Here is a 22,183-nt window from a genome sequence, read left to right as displayed (position 1 = left end):
TCAGCGCCAGAACGCTCACCACACACCAGCGGTGGAGAGTGAGGGAATTAATGAATTAGACAATTATACAGGGTGCAGATTAATGAGCCTGGTTGGGCAGTTTTTAGACACTGTCGATTACCTCGGCTCCCCCCCCCCCCCAAAGCTCCGTATCAAGTAGGATTCACATAGGCGAAATGACGTAGCGTGTGACGTGCGAGGCCTCATCTCGGGCTGCTCCGCAATATGGGTTCACAATTGGCACATGCACATCACTTACAAAAAGAAGACACAACCCAGTTCAAAGATCACTTTAATGGCTATTGAATTAATCACTCATTCTCAGTCATCATGCAGTTGTATTATTACAATTATTAGTAGGCTACTGTAGTTGATAAGACCTTCTATTTTGCCCGGGATGAATACTTAAAATCTTTGTCAAATAATTTATTTTCTACCATGAGCTCGGGAGATATTTATGAACGGCACACTCACACGTATCACTGAAATGACTTTAATTCTCAGATGTTGTACATTTTGGGCTGGGTTCACAGGAAACTCTTTCATCATAATTTCATTCGCCACTAGTGTCCCTACTAGCGTACTAATTTGAAGCTTCGGGGTCGAACCACTTTGGTGGTTCATCTGGCTGCGAGGCTTTGACGTTTCATGAGGCTTTGACGTTTCATGAGGCATCATCTCGGCACCACTACTTTTATGACCTCAGTGAGTCAGGACCTCAGTTTAATGTCTCCTCCGAAGGACGGCATCTTCCACAGCAGTGTCCCCGTCACTCTACTGGGGCATCGGGGATTGATGTTTTCGGCCAGAGGGAAGAGTGCCACCTACTGATCACTGCTGGAAACTGCTTGGTTGACCGTGTATGAATTTTGTATTTGTGCTGCCCTCGAACTTTTATTTTGAAGCTTGTTATTGGCGTAGAGCAGTCAGATGGTATCGGCTGCTGCTGACAGGATTTCCGTTCGGCTGTTGGTCGGAATCAAACTTTCAAATCCCCTGATTTACGACGATAACATATTGAAAGAAATTATTGCATAACACGTTCATGACATGTCTTCAAAACCTACGTGCTTAATAGTGGCGAGTGCTGCTCCTCAAGGTAGGTCGAGTAGTCGATCACCGAGTTAGCTGGTTTCTGTGGTTAGCCAACTAGTGGACGTGCAACAAGATCATTAAATAAATGAGCATTTCCTTTAAAGTCAATTGCCGTCCATAAACCATTACTGACACCAAATCGAGGTGTCTATATCAACTGATAAGCAATCAATAAATTGTATTGATCGGCTTCTCAGCTGCCCATTTTTTTGTCTTGTCCCTCAAAGTCTTCGTTTATGTTGTACTTCTTTTAGGAGTCACAGCAAAGTCCTTCCATCAGTCCTTCAGTCTCTGCAGCTCTGTCTTTAACCTACAGACAGCCACGCCCGGGGTAACGCCTAATATTTGTTTTTGTTTGTGTGTTTTTAACTTGTATTGTTAACGCATAGTCGAGCCTAGGTTTTACTGAGGAGCATTTTTCAATTTTTTATTTATTTTTCAATCTCATGTGGTATGCATTGTAGGGGAAGCCTATAGACTTCGTGGGAGTCGATGAAAGCACTGCCAGATGGGTGCAGGACTTCAGTGTGAAACCTTACGCAACACCAGCCAAACTTGAATCTATAGATGGTGGGACTGTGCTAGTTTTAAAAAATGTACATTTGCCTTATATTCTGCCTGGTTCAACATCACGTCCTAATGATCCATTCTAGGGGCCCGCTATCAAGCACTCCTCATACCAGACTGTCCCGGGGCACTGAATGACCTGGCACACAGTGGCTCTCTGCACCGCATCCTCACACACTTCATCTCCCAGCAGAGTGAGTGTGCTCCTCATTTTATATTTTAGCCTATCAGTTTTCTTTATGTTGAATGTGTGCCAGTATTGCCTGTCTCTGTACACAGAGCCTGTGTGTGCAGTGGGATATGGCGTGTCTGCTTTATGCTGCTCCACCGAGGGACAACAGTGGATCTTCAGTGGCTACAGTTTAACAGGGGTGTGTGTCTGGTCATAACTCTCTGAGAAAATATCGTCCTCATAACCATTCATTGAAGCCTTCAGTTTTCCACTTGATGTACTCTATTATAACATACTTGTATTTTGTTTTGCCTGAAGCCATCAGTGTTTGAGCTGGTGCGGATCCCAGACTTTGCCAACCTGCCCTTGATAGTGGAGGACTTTGTAAAAGACAGTGGTGGCTCATATACAGGTAGGCTACTCCCAACTTTTAAGATCTGGCTAGGGACAACAGATGGAAACTAGCATTTGCAGCTAACTGGCTTATTTACAGCAAGCAACTTGTCTGTTAATCAATGAACATTGTCCCTATCAACTAAATAAATGAAAATAAAACATTTTAAAGTCATTATAGGAATTAGATATGAATGTTTTGCCACTCTGAATCTTTAATCTTGATTGTGTTTATCTCTTTGGTTTTCTAGCAAGCCAAGCGGATGCCATGCATGTCGTCATAGACAGACACTTAATAACTGGTCAGAACGTCCAGTCCACTTCAGTCGCTGTGAATAATCTTATCCTGCTCTCGACTGCAAGTAGAACCCCAACATAAATGCTTTAGTAATGTGTGCATTGCTTTTTTAATTTACAGATGTGTTTGAAATGTAATGGATCAATGTGTTTGTCAATGAAAACTTCCTGGGAGAAAAATGTGAAGTCTTCTTTATTGAACAAATAAAGTCATTGACTTTTGAATGTCAAGTGCAAAAGGGACCCAGACATATATTCAAAAAGGGATGGGTAAATTACTAGAATAGGAATAAATACATGTCATGAACCAAGATGTTTCTCAGGACTTCAGCTGATGGCACACAGGACTAATTTCAGCAGAAGCCTGCATGTAGGCCAAGCAATCGAAGCACTTTATTAACAAGTGTACGAATTGCACAGCATATTATACAATTCGTGAAATGATTTCTCTGCCATTATATCTGGAGTCTTGTCAATCAATATATTAAAAATAAATTAAATTAGATACCTCCGATTTCCTGAATGTTGGTTTAATGTACTACTATGTACCATGCTTTTGAGGTAGTACAACCGTTACTGCCATGTATTTATTCAAAATATGACACCCTGCCAACCCCAAGGTCAACTGCAGCACAAATATACTCTTGATGGTTTCCGGTTATCGGTTTGAGTCGAGGGCAACAATTACTGCGTTTGGTATGGAAGGTTTGGGAAGTGCATTTTGCTAATGTTCTTAAAAACCAGAGCAGTCCTTTTCCCACGTTATAGGAGATCATAAAAGTAATCCAGTCCTTGTCCTAATTCCCACATGGAAATTCCTGCACCCAGTTCTGTGGCCAAAGAGATCCTCATGAAGAGTGACTGGAAAATAAATGAAAAAATAAGTTATTTCCCTATAGTTTGACCTGATAAACATACATGTTTTGCCAAAGCATCTAAAGAGTTCTTACCTTAAGGGTCGGGTAGTACATTTTACACTTGACGCCGTTGTTCCTAAAAAATAAAATGAGTAAAAAGTTAGTGATTGGTGCCGATGGATGTTAACAATATCATCCCTTAACCCATATTTAGTATTCATTACCTCTTGTAATTAAAGTAATGCTCTCCGGCATAATCATCCCAAAGAAGCTTTGGCCTTTGTTCCCGCAGAACGTCAATGTACCTGCAGATAATTAATAAAAAATGAATGAAAATGAAAAGGATTTTGCCATTATCCATTCATCAAGTTTGATAAGGTGTATCAGGGTCCAGCGCTCTTCTTACTTCCCTCCCAGGACTGGATCTGCTCCCTGGCTTGAGAAGTCCATACCGTACATGTTCAGCCCAATCAGAATCTTGTGTCTCCATTGGCTGCTGGGGGCCAGCTCCAGAACACACCCCTTCATCCAGGGCAGCGGGGCGCTCGGCCCGGGGCTAAGAAACAGTCATACATGTTTAACGTTGCGCCAGGTTTGTTGTCGTATTAACATGTGACACAAGAGCATGCTAGCACCTACTCTCCTGCGCTGGAGTAGTCGTAGGTCATCAAGCTGAATCCATCCACAACGGGAGCCAACTGCTCAAACTCCTCTCTACCAAACATGCCTGGCTTGCCATAGCTGTTTATAATGCACATGTTTTTATCAAGGTCAGAAAGGATGCCTGAAGTCGTTGTATCATTTGCATTAGGTACATTTCCCATTCGGGTTACCTGGTCAGAACAGGTGGGATGACCAGGAAACAGTCCAACCTTTTAGCCTTCAGAGTCTCACAGACGTGTTTGATCAGGTGGACCAGCTCACTGCAATGTCAAGAACATAGTAGACTTGACTAGTTGAATTTGAACCCAGGGTAAAACCTGTGGCAGCAAGGCGACAGGAATCATTATGTCCTGATGAGCTCACCTTCTTTTGTTCCCTCCCAGCTGGCTCCACAGCTCCAATGTAAAACCATGAAAGTGCTCTGTCTGTTGATGAAAACACGGCACGATGCCATCACCAATACAGTGAACGCCAGGTGGATGCACCGTACATTATGCAAGCTGCTGTGGAACGTGCCCCAGTAATACATTACCGTTGCAACGTCCACTAGCTCACTGGCCAGCTCCTCGATCTCATCTTCATTCTCCAGAACATTCATGTAGTCCTTATAGGACCAACCGTCAAACAGCAGCCGAGGCACTGAGACGGAAGAGGATCTACACTTAAAACCTTTGAACGAAATATAGACCTATGGTCCTGACCATAGACCTGAAGGGTACAGAATATAGACCTGTAGAAACTGTGAACGAAATTGCCCATTTTGGGATAAATAAAGTTTTTCTAATCTTTAAAAATCGGTAAAACTCAAATCAAACAAAGCAACGTGTAACGAATAATGACATATTTTTTAGGTTGTCATTATTCAGAAGAAGAACATTAACTTACCTATTCTGATTTTTCTGTTGGTCTTAATCACAGCTTTGACCCAGCCTATATGGGAGAACAATTTTATTTTATGAGATGCTTTTACCAAAACCAAATACTATTGATAAATATTTAAACGGAGGCCCCTGAATCGGCATAAAGTTTTAAATTACAATGCCATCTCCATACCCGGATCATGGTCTTGAAGTCCGGTGACGTCATAGCTGTTCTTTCCTCGCCTGCGAACCTGAAGCCACACTGGAGACACTGAGCTCAGCTTCGAGCCAAAGACCTTCACTATTTCATAGCCATGGGAATTCCACTGAGGAGACCAGGGAGTGAAAGTGAATATTGCATATTAACTGTTGGACTTGAGGGCCCTATTCAAATAGTTAATATCCAAAGGAATTAAACATTATAATACACAAAATATGCAACTTCTACTGACTTGGTTTAAGACCTACAGGAGTAATGTATCCGAGGACATGTCCCTGGAAGGTGCGTTTGATGTGAGAGCAGTGTCTCTTCTCCTCCCTCACGATGTCCTTCCACTGGGGGTCTGACACAACCAGGCCCCGGTCCAACACAGACACCTCAGCCAGGGACGACTGGCGGGGAGAGAATATGAGATATGATAAGATAATATTGTGCACACATAGAGAGTAGGAAGGAAGTCAGAAAAGGAAGCTAGTACGTAGATAGGTAAAAAATGAAATAGTTCCTATTGTGTGTGCAAAAATGTCACTTTTTTGTTGTCAGCATGAGATGATTGAATGTCTGGAAGCATACATTGGAAACATCATCAGCATAGACCTATGGTCCTGAACATAGACCTGTAGGGTCCCGACCATAGACTTGTAGGGTCCTGACTCCTGACCATAGACCTATGGTCCTGACCATAGACCTGAAGGGTCCAGAATATAGACCTGTAGTTTCCTGACAATAGACGTGTAGGGTCCTAGGGGTGGGAAATATAATCGATTCTTCGATGCATCACAATTCTCTCTAGAACGATTCCGTCTCGATGCAGATCAATTAATAATCGAAATAAAAAACAACAATATTTTGTAATTTGCTAGCCTGCTGCAACATTCTGTTAACCAGAGAGGGATAATTTTAGTAATTTTAAAATTATTTAATTTATATTCAGTGTAATGGCCTATCTGATTTGTCTTGACACGATTGCGATTCAGCCTACGCATAGCATGCACGCAAACTCACAGCCAGACACAAGAACTCCTTCTAATTGAAGAGCATCTTTTTCTTTAATGGGTTAGAAAAATTTGAAATAAAATAAAACTGAATACTACTACATAATTCCATATTGTGTTGTAATGCAAGCTGCATTGATTATTGCATTGTTCATAGAAAGTAATATTTGTCACAAAAGCTCTCTCTAATAAAATATGAGATAAGTTAATTCATCTGTTGATGTCTTTTATGATCATCACAAAAGTAGGAAGTGATTAGCAAACTCTGAGTAGCAAACTCAGAGGTATATATAATTATTTTTGAAAATCACGCATGGAAATGAACTACATAAAAATCGAGATGCATCATAAAGCATCAGCTTTAGAATAGAATCGTTGACCTCATGATCGGAATCGAATCGTGAGGTGCCAAGAGATTCCCCCCCCTTACCATAGACCTGTCGGGCCCTGACCATTGATCTACATGGTCATCATCATGACCCCTAGACTTGTAGGGTCCTGACTCTATAATGAACAGGTACTCACCTCCACCACCTCAGCTTTGTGCGTCTTCTTGGCGTCCTTTTTTGAAAGGGTCCCACTGACCACCGACCAACTCCAAGTGGCCAACAAAAAGACCAAAAGTGATTTTGTTTCCATTTAGAGTTCAATAAACCACAAAGAAATCAATAAACCGGGGTCGCAGCCCTTCGCAGGAAGCTTTCTTCCTGGTCGTAACAGAAAGCTGACGTCCTCCTAAAACCAAACCACAGACATGCTTCAGAAGGTTAAAACATGTGGAGGATCCTAGCTGTTCAGTGAACATGTGAATGATTAATTAGATGATGTAGTCATGTAAACTATTAATAAGAGCTAGCTCTGTTGAGCTGGACTGACAGCGTAGGGGTGAGGGGAGAGAACACAGCGTCGAGGGAAAGTAAGTACAGCTATCCTATATCCTTCAAAATAAAGGTTCCGTCGAGTCAACAAAATTAATCGTGTGTGTGTATGTGTGTGTGTGTCCTCAGCAGATAGATGGCGGTGTGGCTTCTCGTCCGCATAGGATTGCACCGTTAGACTAGTAAAAGAAGAGAAGTATCTCATTGGTCGCTGTTGACAGTCGATCAGGTAGTTACAACTATATTGTCACTTGTTATCACATTTATATATTTATCTATCTAACGAGCTTTGCTTAACTTACAATGAAGGACACGTGGGTGTTTATCAATGTGTTGCTAGCTGTTATTTTCTAAAATAGCTCAACATTTGACGGATTGTAATGTAACATGCCCTGTAGCTAAGTGCTTGCTTAACTATTGAACCGAGCAAGGGTGTCAATCACTATTGTCACCCTTGGGTGCATTTGGAGAGCAGAGGTTGGGTGGGTGGGTGTCACTGAAGGGAGGTTTACTGTACTGAGTGCCACAAGTCTCGTTTTTATCTGTTTTGGTTTAGTTAATCTTCTACTATTGGTTGTTCCTTGTTAATGTCATCTACAGCTAAGATATGGAAATTGAACAGTTTGTGTCCAAGACACTTGAGCTTCTGCAGGAGGAGAGAGAAGCTGAAATCGAAGAGACCAGGTATTTACATGAATATAATTCACTGGATAACATCACATAAAAAACAATGATGAACCCCATACCCATTTGTCTGTCTTCCTCTCAGGGTATGGCAGGAGAACAGCTCTCTGAAGGACCTCCAAACCAAAGGAGTGTGCCTGCTAAAACTACAGATAGCCAGTCAGTCAACGGGGCTGTACGGCCGGACACTAGTGGTTCTGGAACCAAGGAAACACATGGGGGTATCGGTTCTTCCAAGTAACGGCTTCGGACCGGGTAAGAAAGATACTCGTGAACGAGATCTCGATTCAATTTCACATTTTGTAGATTGTGAAAACGTGGAGATTTTTTGCAGGGGACATCGTTGGTTTGTATGCTGCCGCTGGATGCAGTGCGAGTTCCCAGATCGGGACTGGGATAGTGACCAAGTCGAGTCAGACATCTGTCACCGTAGCCTTTGAGGACTGTCAAGAGGACTTCAATGTTGAAACCGACTCGCTGTACAACCTGCTGAAGTTAGCCAACAATGTCACCTACAAGCGGATGACACGGTGAGGAGCTTTTAAAGGCTGCTAAACGTGCAAAACAACCAAATTAGTAAATCCTTGTCACAATCAGTTTTCATTGATTGGATGTCTTGTCTTGCAGTGCGTTGAATACTTTGAACGGGTACAGCAACGGACCAGCTTCAAACTTGATAAATGTTCTGTTTGGTTATTCAGAACCTGGATCCCAGTCACAGACAAGTACATCAACTATTTCCATTAATGAAATGTGATTTTGATTTCCCCTTACCCATAGCGTACCTAAGCATGCATTTGTGTCCCTCCTTTTCAGATGATCTGGGCTTCTTCAACCAGGATCTGGATGATTCCCAGAGAGAAGCCGTGTCCTTTGCTCTGTCCCAGAGGGACGTGGCTGTGATCCACGGCCCGCCTGGCACTGGGAAAACCACCACTGTGGTTGAGGTCATTCTCCAGGCTGTTAAACAAGGGAACAAGGTGAGAAATACGCTTAAACTGGCGTGTGTGTGTGTGTGTGTGTGTGTGTGTGTGTGTGTGTGTGTGTGTATATATGTATATATATATATATATATATATATATATATATATTATATATATATATCTCTCTATCAAGATGTTTTAACAAAGTAAAGATGCCTGAACTTCAGGGGGGAGGATAGCGTAGTGGCTAGAAGGTTGTTTAACGCCCAGCCTGAAGGTACATGGTTCGATCCCCAATCCCAGAACGAGATGCCTGCTCTTAAATGTAACGAGCAACCAATAATTAAATGAAGTTCCAGTACCTGCTGCGGTAAATGATTATCATTATTATTGATGCAATGTGGATTATTAACTCATTATTAACATAGGAATGAGAATAAAATGTATATAATATAAAAATATACTGTTTTTACTATTTTATCTGTTTGTTACGTTTGCCATTTAAGCCCAAACCCATTTCTACCCCTTACCCCTTCCCCTTACCCCTCCCCCTTGTTTTGAAGGGGTAAGGGGTATAAATAGGATTGGGCCTACCCCTTACCCCTTACCCCTTACGCCTTCTCCTTACCCCTTCCCCTTACCCCTTCAAAACAAGGGGGTGGGGGAATGGGTAAGGGATAGAAATGAGATTGGGCCTTAAGCTTCATTGGACGATGGCCTCTGCTGTACGTCCTGGTTCCCCAGGTCCTGTGCTGCGCCCCCTCCAACGTGGCGGTTGATAACCTGGTGGAGCGGCTGGCCCGCTGTAAGGTGAAGGTCCTCAGGCTGGGCCACCCCGCCCGGCTGCTGGAGTCCATCCAGAAACACTCTCTGGACGCCGTGCTGGCCAAGAGTGACAACACTAACATCATCTCTGATATCCGGAAGGACATGGATAAGGCTTTCGTAAGTATGCTAGAATGTTCCACACTCTAATATCATCGTCATATGCAACATTTCTAAATGTTGCATAGGCTTTTCTATTTGCTGACTCGTGTACATCCGTTTCCTCCGCTTCCAGATGGGGATGAAGAAGACGCGGAATAAAGGTGAACGTTTTAGTTTCAAACGAGAGATCGGGGAGCTGCGGAAAGAGCTCCGATCCAGGGAAGCAACGGCCATCGGTCAGGTCCTAAAAAGTGCAGACGTGGTGTTATCAACCAACACAGGTAATATCCACCGTCCTCCTCAGGCAGGCTGATGTCCGGAAGCATGACAGAGAGAAACTGAGACCAATTACGGTTTTTTTTTGTGTGTGTGTGTGTGTGTGTGTGTGTCCACTTGCCCAGGGGCCTCCAACGATGGGCCCCTTAGACACCTGCCGCCCGGCCACTTTGACTGGGTGGTGATAGACGAGTGTGCCCAGGCCCTCGAGAGCAGCTGCTGGATCGCTCTGCTCAACGCACGCAAATGCATCCTGGCTGGGGACTACAAGCAGCTCCCCCCCACCATCAAGTCCCAAACGTGCGATCTGGTGGTCCCTGTATTGGATTTAGTCAGATAGGATATTTTCAGGATGACGACCGTTGTCAAGTGAACCGTTGGGTTGTGCTACAATGGTTTGCTAAGCGCCTGGTCCTGATGTCTCTTGCAGCGCTGCGTCGAAGGGCCTGGCAGTCAGTCTGATGGAGAGACTGATCCAGAAGTTTGGGGCCTCCGTGGTTCGCATGCTGACGGTCCAGTACCGCATGCACCACCTCATCATGGACTGGGCCTCCAGGGAGATGTACCAGGGGCGTCTGACCGCACACAGCTCAGTGCAGGGCCACCTGCTGAAGTGAGGGCACGCTTCAAGATGGGCGCGTTGAATATCTTGTGCTGACATTCAAATATTTCATTCATCCTCTTTCTTTTTTCTGTTGCCACAGAGATCTACCAGGAATTGCATGCGTCGAGGAGACCAGCACACCCCTGCTCCTCATCGACACGGCGGGCTGTGGGCTGAGCGAGATGGAGGTCACAGAAGAACAGTCCAAGGGCAACCAAGGTCAGCTTAAGGGATGGGTTGTGAGCGTGTTGTTTTAAGCATGTCTGTGGGGTACAATAACGAACACATTCTTTTGATTGTGTTCTCAGGGGAAGTGGACCTTGTTGAACTACACATCATATGTTTGACGGAGGCTGGACTAAAACCTCAAGACATCGCCGTCATTGCTCCATACAATTTACAAGTACGTATTGTTTTATTTAAAATGATCCCGAAATATTACTATTGGTTAATAAGCAGAAACTGTTAATAAATGTGTTAGTTGTTGTAAATTCATGTATTAAAGGTTTTTAATACATGTATTAATGGGTATGGCTTATTGCCCTCACCCCACTGAAACAACCCTGTGGAATGCGTTTTTATATTTGTCATATTCTCCTTAAGGTGGATCTTCTGCGCCAGAGGCTCTCTGGACGGTATCCAGCCCTGGAGATCAAGTCTGTGGACGGCTTTCAGGGCAGAGAGAAGGAGGCTGTGGTGTTAACACTAGTCAGGTCCAACCGAAAAGGTAAGGCCTGATATAGAATACGTTCCTGTGTACATCTATCCATATCCATAAAATGGGTATTTAACACCATGATCAATGTTTTACTGACACTGTTGATTCTTTAATTCATATTAGTTTTTATTTATTATTTATGCATTAATGTTTTTATTTCTTCTTCATGTATTTTCTGTGTGCAGGTGAGGTTGGATTCCTTGCTGAGGACAGAAGGATCAACGTGGCGGTGACGCGCGCCCGGCGCCACCTGGCCGTGATCTGCGACTCCCAGACGGTTCAGAGTCACGCCTTCCTCAAGTCCCTCATCAGTCACATGACGGACCACGGCGAGGTCCGCACCGCCTTCGAGTACCTCCAGGACATCGTGCCGCTGAACTACACTCGCAGCCTGAACGACAGCAAGACCAAGTTCTCTGCTGCCTCGTCAACCAAGCAGAAGGTCAAACTTCAGGCTGCAGGCAAAGAGAACCAAAAGACCCAGACGAAGGCTGCTGGGGGCAGGGTCCCAGAAGACCCGGTGAACCAGAAGCGGCAGCCCACCAAGCCCCGCATCTTAACCGCAGAAGAGGAGCTGAAGACGCAGACCCGGTCCGCCGAGATTAGGGAGCAGGTGGAAACTTACCTAAGGGATCCTTCTCAAGAAGAACTGCGATTCCCACCGTCGCTCAACTCCCACGACCGCATGCTGGTGCACCGGATTTCCGAGGAGCTCGGGCTGGGACACGAGAGCAGAGGAGAGGGTAGAGACCGCTGCATCACCGTCTCCAGACCTCCTCCTGGGTCCGGGCCGACGCGACCAGAAGAAGAAGAGGAGGAGGAGGAGGAGGAGGAGGAGGAGGAGGAGGAGGAGGAGGAGGAGACGGTATCGGAGCCACAAGCGGCCACCTCTTCTCAACAACCACCAGGGGATCTTAAGAGTCTGCACCTGGAGAGGATGAAGAGGGAGCAGCAGAGACGGGAGGAGGCAGCTCAGCAGAAGAGGCAGGTTCAGGCAGCGATTGGGAAGCTCCCCACGGCCAAGAAGCCTGCGAAAGGTGAGCACTGTTCGTACGATCAGATATAGTTCCCTGTTTCTGTGGAGGGATATTTCGGTTGACCTGTCCTACACCCTTTCCAGGAAAGAGCCGCACCAAAGCCGGGGTCTGTGACATTGCCGCGGCCGCGGGCGCGGAGGAGGACTTCGACACTCTGATATCGGCGGTGCTGAAGGCGGAGAGTGTGTGCAGTCTGGTCAAGTGCAAGGCCTCCGTGCGGCTGCTCGGCCAGCTCTGCCCCTACTGCAACCGACAGTTCTGTCTGGGCCACCACGTACCAGAGGTGAGACCCACCCACGCAGAACCAGGAGCATTACCAAGGACTGCTTGTTGATTGCTTTGGCACACTTTGGCACACACAAACAAGATTTGCTCAAATGTGTCTTTTGTGGAGCAATGGGCGCCATGGCCCGACGCAAGAACGTACAAACAGACCATTTAGTGAGATGCGGTCGCAGAGATTGAACTTCCAGTTTCTGAAAGTCAGTCGTTCATCTCAACCAGAACTATCCAGAGGTATAGGCACAGGACAAACATGGCAGGTTCATCCCTTTCTGAATCTGGATATTTGGTTAAGAAACAGACTTTGGGAACTACAGGGCAGTCATTAATATATGTTCAGAATGAAAAGCAAGAACACATCGCTAGCAAATACTGTAGAGTACTGGTTGGAAATGTGTGTTTCTTTTAAGGTGTTATACAATGTGAGTAACTCTAGTGGGAACTTGTAGGTTCATGGCTGTGGGGACAAGGCCAAGGCCAACGCTCGCATGAGGATCAGCAGGGAAGGCGTTCTGTACGCTGGAAGTGGGAAAAAGGACACTTCTATGGATCCCAACAAGAAGGCCTATCTGCAACGTAAGCTGGACTCAAAACTCAAGGACATGGAATCTAAAAGGAAACTCAAAAGCAAAGAGAAAAGTAATTAGTTATTCTAGTTTAAAATGTCATAAAGATACATGTGAGATAAGATTTACAATATATATGATGGCAGCAGTGAACACAATCTCTGACTTTGAACACACTAGCAAACATTAACTGAAGACATTAACTACATTGCAATAAAGCAGTGGTTCTGAAACGGGGGTACTCTGGAGGACTGCAGGGGGTACTAATTTAAATAAATAAATAAATAAATAAAAGCAAACTATGTATATTTGTTTCACCCTGAGCAAGTTTTAATTTGGAAAGCTAGACAAAAGAAAATTTAGAAAATGTGATGGGATGTGATTGGTTGAAACATAATTCTGACAATAAGTAGAAAGGAGAATCTGTGAGAAAGAAAGCACATCCAGAATCAATAAAATGTTGTCGGTTTCGGGAGGAATATTTTTTTTCTACATGCTCTGACCCTCCCCTGGCGTTGTGCTTCTTTTGAGGGGAGAAATTAGCCGATTAATTAACAGTTGCATGAAGCACAGGCCCATGTTTCTCACTAAATTGTTATTAGTTACACCCTTTTAATGTTTATGTTGACACTGCGAAATAGAACGCACATACATTATTTATGTGTTATAATAATTATTTATTATTTACTACCTGCAGGGATAACTCGGCTGAAAAAATCCCTTGACAGTGTTTCACTAGTGTAAAAAGTTTGAGAACCACGGCAATACAGGCTACTTTTGAATCCTTCTGTGCTAATTATTTACCATGGTCACCAACATTACCCATTTCAAACCATAATTTCCAAAAATGATGGACAATTGATAAAGTTTAACCTAATTTATAGGTGTTGAATTTACAGAGAAGTTGCTCCTTACTTCAAGGTTACCATTCTAATATGAGATAATTGTAACCCGGTAGTTAATTCACTCTCATCCTATGTATATGGGGCCTCTGGCCTCTACATCCATGTGAACAGGGGGACAATGACTGCGTGTCCTTTTGCTCTTGAAACATGGCTCTGTCTATCTTTAGGTGGACATTGTCAGAAGGCCTCTCAGCAACAGACAATGTGCCAAGAGGGCATTGTTGAGATCCTTTACATTCTCTGACATTTCTGTAAACAAACTGGTCAAGAGTTATGGGCCCCATTTCAGCAGGACCAGGAGGCTGAATAGGGGGGAGCATCCGACTGTGAGTGTGAAGCCATCGCTGCTGACCCTCTTACCGTCGCGGTAGGCCCCTGGTCAGTTAGAAATAGGGTCCAATCACTACTTCTGAGACTCGCAACAAACAAACAAAAAATCTTTATTCACAATAACAAATGGCATAATGGCTATTATACAGTGTATGCATATTACAGGATACATTTCTAGTTTTTGTAACTTACTTTGAAACCCACAAAGACCTTTCGACATGTGTAACAAATTATTATGCATTCTCATTTAATGGCTTATTGGCATGACAAAAGTATGTTCAACAAATGGAACAAATCCTGACCAAGATAATGATAATACGACAGTACATCTCAGAAAAATAATGAAGACGATCATTATTAAATCAACTATGAAGCATGCTGATTTAATACAAATATTTTGTATATAAATAAAAATGTCCATCCATTGTTATGCTGCATTCATCCTCTGAGAATGGAGTCTTTGAGAAACGGAGGTAGTTTTGGTTTGAAACATACATTGTTGGTTGTTCTTGCAAGCATGTTATGTTAAATGTGTATTATATAAATATCAACGCCCCAAGAAATCAGGGCAGTCATAATAAAATCAACAACTCTTAATATTTTACATCTATCCATGCTGAAATGAGCTTAATATCGACCATTCGATTATCAGACTGGATTGCATCTTACATCCATTCAAGGACTTCTAGGCGATAATAGCTTTCTGAAGAACGTCTCTGTTCTGTGAAATAAAGTCAATAAATGGTTTGGATACAGAAAATCATAACTGCCTGCAATCCCACATCGTGTTCAACATCGCAATTATGATCGTGGATGTGACACTCTTGCCATTCCCTACAAAATCCCCTGACAAAAGTTATTTGAAAATCGAAATGCAAGACCCTTTTCACAGTAGGAAATGCACAGGTGTAGCTCATTAACAAGGGGTCTGTTGGCTTTAGGTCTGCCATTGCACCAGTATAGACACAGTGATATACAATGAGCAGGCTGGTGCTGTGACAGACGTAAATAAACCGACCTGTTGTTAAAATTACCGGAACCGGAAGTTACTTTACCCTATTGACGACCTGTGAAAAGGGTCTCATATTCATTTCCAGGAAAGCTGCCAAGAAACAAAATATGACCAATCCCTCTATATTTACATAATGTGTACAGCTTCAAATACCAAAGCACCACGGTTGCTTGCTCCTGAGAATAAGTAGCTGTTCTGAAAATAATATTCCACATGCAAATAATTGGTCAGATAAGATTGTTTCCCCATATCAAGGCTGACCTTCTCAGCAATCTTTCGACACATTTCCAGATGGTCTATTCAAAAGAGATACCTTCCCATTAATAACCAGTGAATACAATATGTATGTATGTGAGTAACACAATGTGTGTTGAACTTGTTGCTTTATCATTAAGATAAGGAAAACAGCTCTGTATCCCTGCTCTGTAAAGACGTACTCGTTTTCTGTATCTGTTAAGATATTACAGTTGGTTTGACAAAACACTAGATAAATCTAACTTTTCTCAAAAAGTAACATTATATACACACGTAGGCCTATATCAAATATATATATATTTATATATATACATAAATGTAATAGTAATACTGATATTGCATGTGTTCTGCACAAAAATATAAATATGATTATAAATGCAGGAGCACATTTAAGTAAACATAACAAAGACTACCCACAGATGTAGAATACAGAATAATTCTCTTTTATCCGGCAACTGTTTCATGTATGGCACACATATTATGCTTCACTTTTCCAACCAAACTATCAAATATATAGTGGCCTACTATTGAACCACATGTTTTACGGGCAGGATTCCTCTGTGTGTCCCTATGATTGTATTTGATGGTCAGCGATCAGATACAACAAGGGCTTCAATCGACCAGACCTTTTAATGTGAAATACTTTCCCTCCTAATGCCAAGTAAGCTTTGGCTCAGAGACAGGCATCTGTAAATATCCTCTAAGGACTGTTGACTCCTTAACGCTGTCCCTCAACACCGGCCCAGTTCTTGTTCAGCGTCCCGCCAGGCCGACGGGGGAACGGAGCACGTTCTCCTGATACCGGGTGAAGCGGTGTCCACATCTCCAGGCCGTCCGGACGTTGAACCACCTGCTGGGTAAGAAGAGTCTACCGTATACCCGGCTGGGGCTCTCTGTGTGTGCTTGATGTCGCGCAGACCCAACGCGTGCTTAGGGGAAGGTCCCGGCACGCGGGTCAAACAAACCCGGGCTTCATAGAGGATTGGCGGCATTTAGGGCAGCCCCGTGTCCCGTTGGTCTGCAGGCATCTGCAGGGAGGGGACACGGCCTCAGGGTTAGTGCTTACATTGGTACATTTAGCAGTTTTATCAAAAGCGATTTACAATCGAGTCTGAGGCCAGTGAAAGCCGATTATCAAAATTGTAGTTGCTACAAAGAACTCCAAAATTAACTTCAGAAAATCAGAGTTAGAATTGTCTCTGTAGGGCCTAAAAGATACTTAAGAGATATAACAAAGATGTGCTAAGAGGGGGCATAGCTCTAATTATTGAAATCGCCACTCCACCAATAGTTGCCCGTTGTTGGCAGAGACGGCTATGAGTCTGAATGATAACAGACGAGATGAGCGGAGCACTGACTTGAGGTGGAAGATGTGCGAGCAGGGCAGGGCCTGCAGCTGTTGGTCCCTCTCGCCGATGGACTCGCCGCACATCCCGCAGTAGAGCTCCAGCTCTTCCACGCACTGCAGCAGCTTGACCACCTGCTGCCGGAGCTGCTCGCCCTGCCCCCGGCTGCGGAACATGCCCTCGCTCAGGCAGCACACCTTCAGAGTGCACAGCTGCAGAGGGGAGGAGGGAGAGGTGGATGAGACACTCGGTGATGAGGCACAATGAGTCAACTTTGAGACTGTCTATTGTGTTTATAATTCACATTCTGTGTTTACGACTTATCTTTTGTGTGTGGTTGCATTTTTTACATTTCGAGTTCAATTCACTCCGAATACCTTGTTACCCAATTCCTCAGCCAACTCCTCAGCTCGATGCAAAGACTCCTGAGCCTGAGAGAGAGGAACAGAGATTCATTTATGTACTGGTGTGTCCTGGTGTTCACACCTCCAGATGACAGTGTATTGAAAGGATTAACGAGGCATCCTTTGGTCTGAGATGAGCGCACCTTATCCAGGTCTTTCTGCAGAAGCCAGCACTTTGCCACGCCCAGGTAGATCTGTGCTTGTCCCAGACGGTTCCCGATCTCGGTCATGATGCACATGGCCGACTCGTAGCGGGGGAAAGCTTTCTGGACACGAGGAAGAGAGGTGACAATAAATTGAAATAGGATTTATTATAAATGCATATAAAGTGTATATAAAGCTGTAACCGCTGAAGGTCGGCACCTAAAAGCATCGTTCAACACACAATGACGGCTTACATCAGCATCTTTCCTACAGCGGTGGATGTCAGCAAAGTTGAGCAAGCACAGAGCCTGAAGAGGGCGGTCGCCATGCTGCAGGGCGATCTTCATGGACTCCTGGAGGAAGAGGGCAGATTAAAGGCTGCTACGCATCAGGGAGCCACCTTGTAAGCAGTCCCACCTGTATAACCAAGATGCAAACTGGAGACTGGATACCAGAAGCTCAGATTATGTACCAAGTATGACACAGGAAACATGAATCAAACACAATAATCATATTTTTATAGGAAGCCTAAAAACACACATCAATGTTGACTTATGCGTTCATTTTATATACTGTATAATAATCAGATTAACAGTTTTCCTCTATTCCTTTCTATTATATCACAGAGATTTGTATTGGAGAAGACAGAAGACCCGATGCAGTTGGCCTACTGTGTTGGGACTGTGAGTACAGTACTTGGTCAGTGGTCACACATGTCCATCACTCTAATGGAAACTAAACTTGGTTTCTATCAACATTTCACCTGCTTCTGGTCCACCAATAGCCTCAGTCTTCATTTGTCATTCAGTATTGAATACCATTTTTTTTTTTATATATATTTGAAATCTTGGTGAGATGTGTACTCTGTTATATGTACACATTCTCATTTCATGATTTCAGTTCCGAGGACCCATTTGAGTACCATTTGAGTAAAGTGTGAGTCAAAACCAGACAAGAGTTAAAAGCTCAAACGCAACAAATCTTTCCCAACTTTTCTGTAGGCCTGTATCCTGTCACTATACTTACACTTCTGCACATGAAGTCATGTTTGTCACCGTGTACATACCTAGAACCCCGCCAGAAGACAAAAGCTAATCTGTTCATTAACACTTTAAAACTGGCACCTCCGCGCACATACTTCAGTCAGGGTCGGAGACACTGGTTTCAACTGTCATCTGCACCTGTCACTAGCCCACTCCGTGGTTTCTCCACAGTGCATTCCTCCACACACCCACAAAGCCAATGACATCAGTACAGTACACACTATACGCCTGAAAGCACCGGCGACCAAACGGCACACCAAGCAAACATCGTTCTTCCTTATCCACCGTTCATTAGTTTGCATTGCATTCAAAGAAAGACATTGCTTCCGAAGGCACGATGGCACCGACCACGTCATGGAGACAAACGCACGCACCTCACAACACTCCATGGCGTCGGGCAGGCGGTCGAGCTTCCTGTACGCCACCGACATGTGGTACTGACTCATGGCGCGGTACTTCAGACTCCAGCCTTTGCCGTAGTCGTTGACCAGTTCGGCGGCTTTGCAGGGGAAGAACAGGGCTTTCTCGTAGTCCTGTCGGGCACACACGGGGGGGTGGGGGCTGGTGAGGAGGGAGACAACTGGAGCAACAGTGTGTACTGTGTAGTACTGCCGGCCCAGACCGTTCAGAGTCAATGACCCACGTTGAGCACTAGATCGCCCCCATGACAGTTGTGATTATTCCTGAATTTCAGATGTTTAATTTCCAGACTCTGGCATATTCTATTTTTTGTTTTCATTGAGTAATGTGATAGGAGTCCATTCTTTGAACACCATCTCATCACGCTCCCATTGAAACCAATCCTTCCCCAGGAAGCCAAGGGATTAGTTATACAAATCTCTATGCTTCTACTAAGCAGCCAATCTCTCTCAGGCAACCTGGCTTACAACACATAGTACTCCACGTTCTGATTATTCATACGCTTTGTTTTGATACCATATGATCACACACAAACCGGGGTCACATGAATACTGACTCATTCTCTGATCGGATTAAGATCTGATAATCTCTTTGATTCCATCCAATTTGTCTTGAGATCTTTGGGATGTTGAATAATCAAGCATTTAAGTGTATTTCTGCAATCAGAACCAACATAGCTGTTATATTAAAATATGTGACCAACAGGTCGAAGGGACAGGCTTTCCATCCACTGTTTACTAAACAGTTTGATGTAATGTTCAACTTTGCATATTTAGTCCTGGGGGTTAAATGCCTTCTTAACACAACTCAGAACTTCAACCTGATGCCTACCTTGAGGTGAACGTAGAAGTTCCCTAGACTGCAGCACACTCTGCACTCCAGCATCTTGTCGTCGTTGTTGTGTGCATAGCGCAGGGCTTTCTCGTAGCTCTCCAGGGCCTTCTGGAACACGCTGAGACCCAGGAAAGCGTTGCCCATGCTCAGGCACACCTGTCCGTTGAGCTGGAGGCTGACGGTGGTCCCCTGCATGTCCAAGCACGTTTTACAGTAGGACACGGTCTTCTGGTAGTCACAGAGCTTCTCATTGCTGCGGGCCAGGTTCAGGTAGCCCTCCGTCAGGTAGTCGGGGTCCTCCATCTCCCTGGCTGTGTCTATCTGGGCTAGGGCATACTATACAGACCAGAGGGCACAGGGTATAGGTTATTGGAGGATCATCAGGATTCTGGGACAGACTAATCCATTTATAAAGAAATATAGGGTATTGTTCAATGCCATGACAAGAAACAGTAATTCATAACATTAACTTTATGCCACTTAAACCTGTTACGTAAAAGTCGACTTGACTGTAGGTTTTGCCTCAAAGTGAGATGTAGTATTAGTGGTCTGTAGCTTTTTTTTTTTGTAGTTATTATTTAACTTACTTTCATTGGATGAAGCTAATTTTAAAAGCCATACATGGAGAGTATGATTATATAGAGAGGTTTTGAGAGTAACAAAGTAGTAACCTTTGATCTCTGCCTTTTTCGTAACCATTTACATGTTCTTGACATGCTGCAAGGGGAGAAGTTGAACTGTATCTCCCTCGCAGAGATGATGACATATAAAATTACAGTTGCATCCCCGCATCAAATAGCTACCTCATACACATTCCCACCACTGGTTGCATAACCAAAATGCCTCTGGAAACTGTATACCAGTCAATAATTCAAATTATGTGTGAAATATGAGAAATATGAGGGAGGCAACATGAAATGAAGTAGAAATATGTGTCAAAATTCTGTACACACTGATCAAATATCTCCAATATTTCCTGTTACCCCAAATTCATTGATGTTAAGCCTCTATCAAAATTAAATGTAGGACTAAAAATATGAAACAAAGTGAGGCAAAAAATACATTATTCAACAAAAGAAACATAATTTTTGCATCATGTATTGGGTGGGAACTCATACCTTAAGCATCTGTTTATATTTCCCCATTTCTGAGTGGGCGGTTATCAAACACCCCAACACACGGAATTTCCCTCCAGGATCCGAAGTCTTCTCCAAGACTTTGGTCCAGACATCTAGAGCCTTCTCTGTCTGATTGGACTGGTACAGCTTTAGGCCCTTCTCTATCTGCTGCTTGGTTTGGTCCTGGCCCATCTCTGCTACAAGATGGCTCATAAAAATATTCATCCGTTTGAGTCGCGCACTTTCAGCAGCGAGCGAGTAAATCCCTGCTGATCCCAGAAGGACTCCCAACGACCACGGCTCGAAGAGGACGGTCTGAAGGGACCGGTGCCTGGAGGCCCTCCGGGTCCGGCTCTCAGCTCCGACCGAGCCCCGATACGAAGGAAACCAGATCCACCGTGGTTAAAGAGCAACGATCTGAGAGCATTGTCGCCAATGACTTTGTGGCGACTTGTGGAGGGTTGTGCAGGGGGAAAATAACTTATTCCTCAGCCCATTCAAGGAATCCCTCCTCACTTGAAGGACTTCACGAATTCTTCCTTGGATTTCAGGCTCGAAAAAACGCCAAAGAAACACGTTTCTCCGCGGTGTGCTGCCAGCGATATCCCAGAATATCTACTCCCTCCGCACCCCATCGAGAGGAATTCTCTGCACCCCTGCAGTCCACCGCCCCTCCCCTCCCTAACCCTCCACCGCCGGGGCAGAGCCGGCTCCACAGCAGATGGCCTTGTCACTCCAGACCATGTGTGCCTTCAGAAATTCTGCTCTGTCCTCAACTAAGCGCTCCCAAGGTCACAATAGACGCCTTCGGCAATTTCCCCACAACGATCAGCCCGAGCAGACAGGCGCACAGTGAGTGGTCAGAGCCCAGACTACATCTTCTGCTGCGAGGCGATGGTGCTGCTGGGAGATAAGTCGGAAAAAATGTGGCTTCTTTTTTTTTGGTCCCTCTTTGAAAGATTGAGAGACTTCTTGTCTAGCCGTGCCTCAGGGTGTCTGGCTGTTCCCATTGGGGCTCCTAATGGAGGTGGATGTGGGTCTCATTACCCCCACCACCACCACACCCACCAATGGCCACGGCGTCAGCAACTGCTGCTTAGAATAGTTCACAAAGTCCCTCATGTTACTGGTCTTGGGTTTCAGCTGCACAACCTCTTGCAACACATCAATGGGATCAGGGCTTTAGCCCCTCTAGTATAGCTTCCTCTGCTGCACGACCCCTGTTACCCTCCACGGGGATACAAATAGGCCTTTTTAGCACCTTGCTATTCACAAGATCCATGGACGCTGCCACCATAAATCTTTCAGGAGTCGTGCCTCCTGTCTGTGTGCGGCCCCAGAGACACTAGGTGCAATTT

General features: G+C 44.4%; 4 protein-coding genes across 6 annotated transcripts; 2 read left to right on the top strand and 2 right to left on the bottom strand.

Moving 5' to 3' along the window:
* The first annotated feature begins 671 nt into the window (after positions 1–671).
* Positions 672–5,285, top strand: gatd1 (glutamine amidotransferase class 1 domain containing 1). Of its 2 annotated transcripts, none has more exons than XM_056599742.1 (7): positions 672–1,099; positions 1,350–1,426; positions 1,560–1,665; positions 1,749–1,856; positions 1,957–2,033; positions 2,153–2,246; positions 2,479–5,285. In XM_056599742.1, exons 1-7 carry the CDS (start codon positions 1,051–1,053, stop codon positions 2,604–2,606), a joined length of 639 nt encoding a protein of 212 aa, XP_056455717.1. In that variant the 5' UTR covers positions 672–1,050; the 3' UTR covers positions 2,607–5,285. The 2 variants fall into 2 exon arrangements, with proteins under 2 accessions (XP_056455717.1, XP_056455716.1); XM_056599741.1 differs by having other exon boundaries at positions 687–1,099; positions 1,942–2,033; positions 2,479–5,274.
* LOC130389795 (chitinase domain-containing protein 1-like) lies at positions 2,688–7,152 on the bottom strand. 2 transcript variants are annotated; one of them, XM_056599736.1, is made up of 12 exons: positions 6,645–7,152; positions 5,373–5,516; positions 5,098–5,230; positions 4,930–4,974; positions 4,577–4,683; positions 4,408–4,469; positions 4,215–4,304; positions 4,021–4,122; positions 3,788–3,937; positions 3,606–3,686; positions 3,475–3,517; positions 2,688–3,385 (listed from the first exon to the last, which is right to left on the bottom strand). In XM_056599736.1, the coding sequence occupies exons 1-12, from the start codon at positions 6,756–6,758 to the stop codon at positions 3,287–3,289; spliced, it is 1,170 nt and encodes a 389-aa protein (XP_056455711.1). In that variant the 5' UTR covers positions 6,759–7,152; the 3' UTR covers positions 2,688–3,286. The 2 variants fall into 2 exon arrangements, with proteins under 2 accessions (XP_056455711.1, XP_056455712.1); XM_056599737.1 differs by having other exon boundaries at positions 5,098–5,155; positions 6,645–7,047.
* Positions 7,116–15,039, top strand: LOC130389792 (DNA-binding protein SMUBP-2-like). Its single transcript, XM_056599731.1, has 16 exons — positions 7,116–7,226; positions 7,598–7,681; positions 7,767–7,936; positions 8,016–8,211; positions 8,309–8,406; positions 8,498–8,661; positions 9,349–9,549; positions 9,665–9,812; positions 9,933–10,107; positions 10,238–10,420; positions 10,512–10,630; positions 10,720–10,814; positions 11,015–11,138; positions 11,315–12,166; positions 12,250–12,449; positions 12,898–15,039. Exons 2-16 carry the CDS (start codon positions 7,605–7,607, stop codon positions 13,093–13,095), a joined length of 3,000 nt encoding a protein of 999 aa, XP_056455706.1. The 5' UTR covers positions 7,116–7,226; positions 7,598–7,604; the 3' UTR covers positions 13,096–15,039.
* On the bottom strand, positions 13,771–21,829 carry LOC130389793 (43 kDa receptor-associated protein of the synapse-like). Its single transcript, XM_056599732.1, has 8 exons — positions 20,826–21,829; positions 19,705–20,043; positions 18,828–18,986; positions 17,665–17,763; positions 17,410–17,532; positions 17,240–17,293; positions 16,875–17,074; positions 13,771–16,544 (listed from the first exon to the last, which is right to left on the bottom strand). Exons 1-8 carry the CDS (start codon positions 21,048–21,050, stop codon positions 16,472–16,474), a joined length of 1,272 nt encoding a protein of 423 aa, XP_056455707.1. The 5' UTR covers positions 21,051–21,829; the 3' UTR covers positions 13,771–16,471.
* Between the last annotated feature and the right edge of the window lie 354 nt (positions 21,830–22,183).

The sequence above is a fragment of the Gadus chalcogrammus genome, chromosome 9 (assembly GCF_026213295.1).
Source record: "Gadus chalcogrammus isolate NIFS_2021 chromosome 9, NIFS_Gcha_1.0, whole genome shotgun sequence".
Taxonomy (NCBI): domain Eukaryota; kingdom Metazoa; phylum Chordata; class Actinopteri; order Gadiformes; family Gadidae; genus Gadus; species Gadus chalcogrammus.
Note: the sequence above shows the minus strand (reverse complement) of the source record. Positions and strands in the feature narration are given on the sequence as shown.

Bases quoted from the DNA above. Each gene is read 5' to 3' on its own strand.
- LOC130389792 (XM_056599731.1), top strand. From the start codon at position 7,605: ATGGAAATTGAACAGTTTGTGTCCAAGACACTTGAGCTTCTGCAGGAG. The intron at 7,682-7,766 runs GTATTTACATGA...TCTTCCTCTCAG, and splicing joins GCTGAAATCGAAGAGACCAG to GGTATGGCAGGAGAACAGCT. The intron at 7,937-8,015 runs GTAAGAAAGATA...GATTTTTTGCAG, and splicing joins AAGTAACGGCTTCGGACCGG to GGGACATCGTTGGTTTGTAT.
- LOC130389795 (XM_056599736.1), bottom strand. From the start codon at position 6,758: ATGGAAACAAAATCACTTTTGGTCTTTTTGTTGGCCACTTGGAGTTGG. The intron at 3,938-4,020 runs GTAGGTGCTAGC...ACTGTTTCTTAG, and splicing joins GACTACTCCAGCGCAGGAGA to CCCCGGGCCGAGCGCCCCGC. The intron at 3,687-3,787 runs GTAAGAAGAGCG...AATTATCTGCAG, and splicing joins GATCCAGTCCTGGGAGGGAA to GTACATTGACGTTCTGCGGG.
- gatd1 (XM_056599741.1), top strand. From the start codon at position 1,051: ATGTCTTCAAAACCTACGTGCTTAATAGTGGCGAGTGCTGCTCCTCAA. The intron at 1,666-1,748 runs GTGGGACTGTGC...GATCCATTCTAG, and splicing joins CAAACTTGAATCTATAGATG to GGGCCCGCTATCAAGCACTC. The intron at 1,857-1,941 runs GTGAGTGTGCTC...CTCTGTACACAG, and splicing joins ACACTTCATCTCCCAGCAGA to AGCCTGTGTGTGCAGTGGGA.
- LOC130389793 (XM_056599732.1), bottom strand. From the start codon at position 21,050: ATGAATATTTTTATGAGCCATCTTGTAGCAGAGATGGGCCAGGACCAA. The intron at 18,987-19,704 runs GTAGGCATCAGG...TGTGCCCGACAG, and splicing joins ACTTCTACGTTCACCTCAAG to GACTACGAGAAAGCCCTGTT. The intron at 16,545-16,874 runs GTCAGTGCTCCG...CCCTCCCTGCAG, and splicing joins TCGCACATCTTCCACCTCAA to ATGCCTGCAGACCAACGGGA.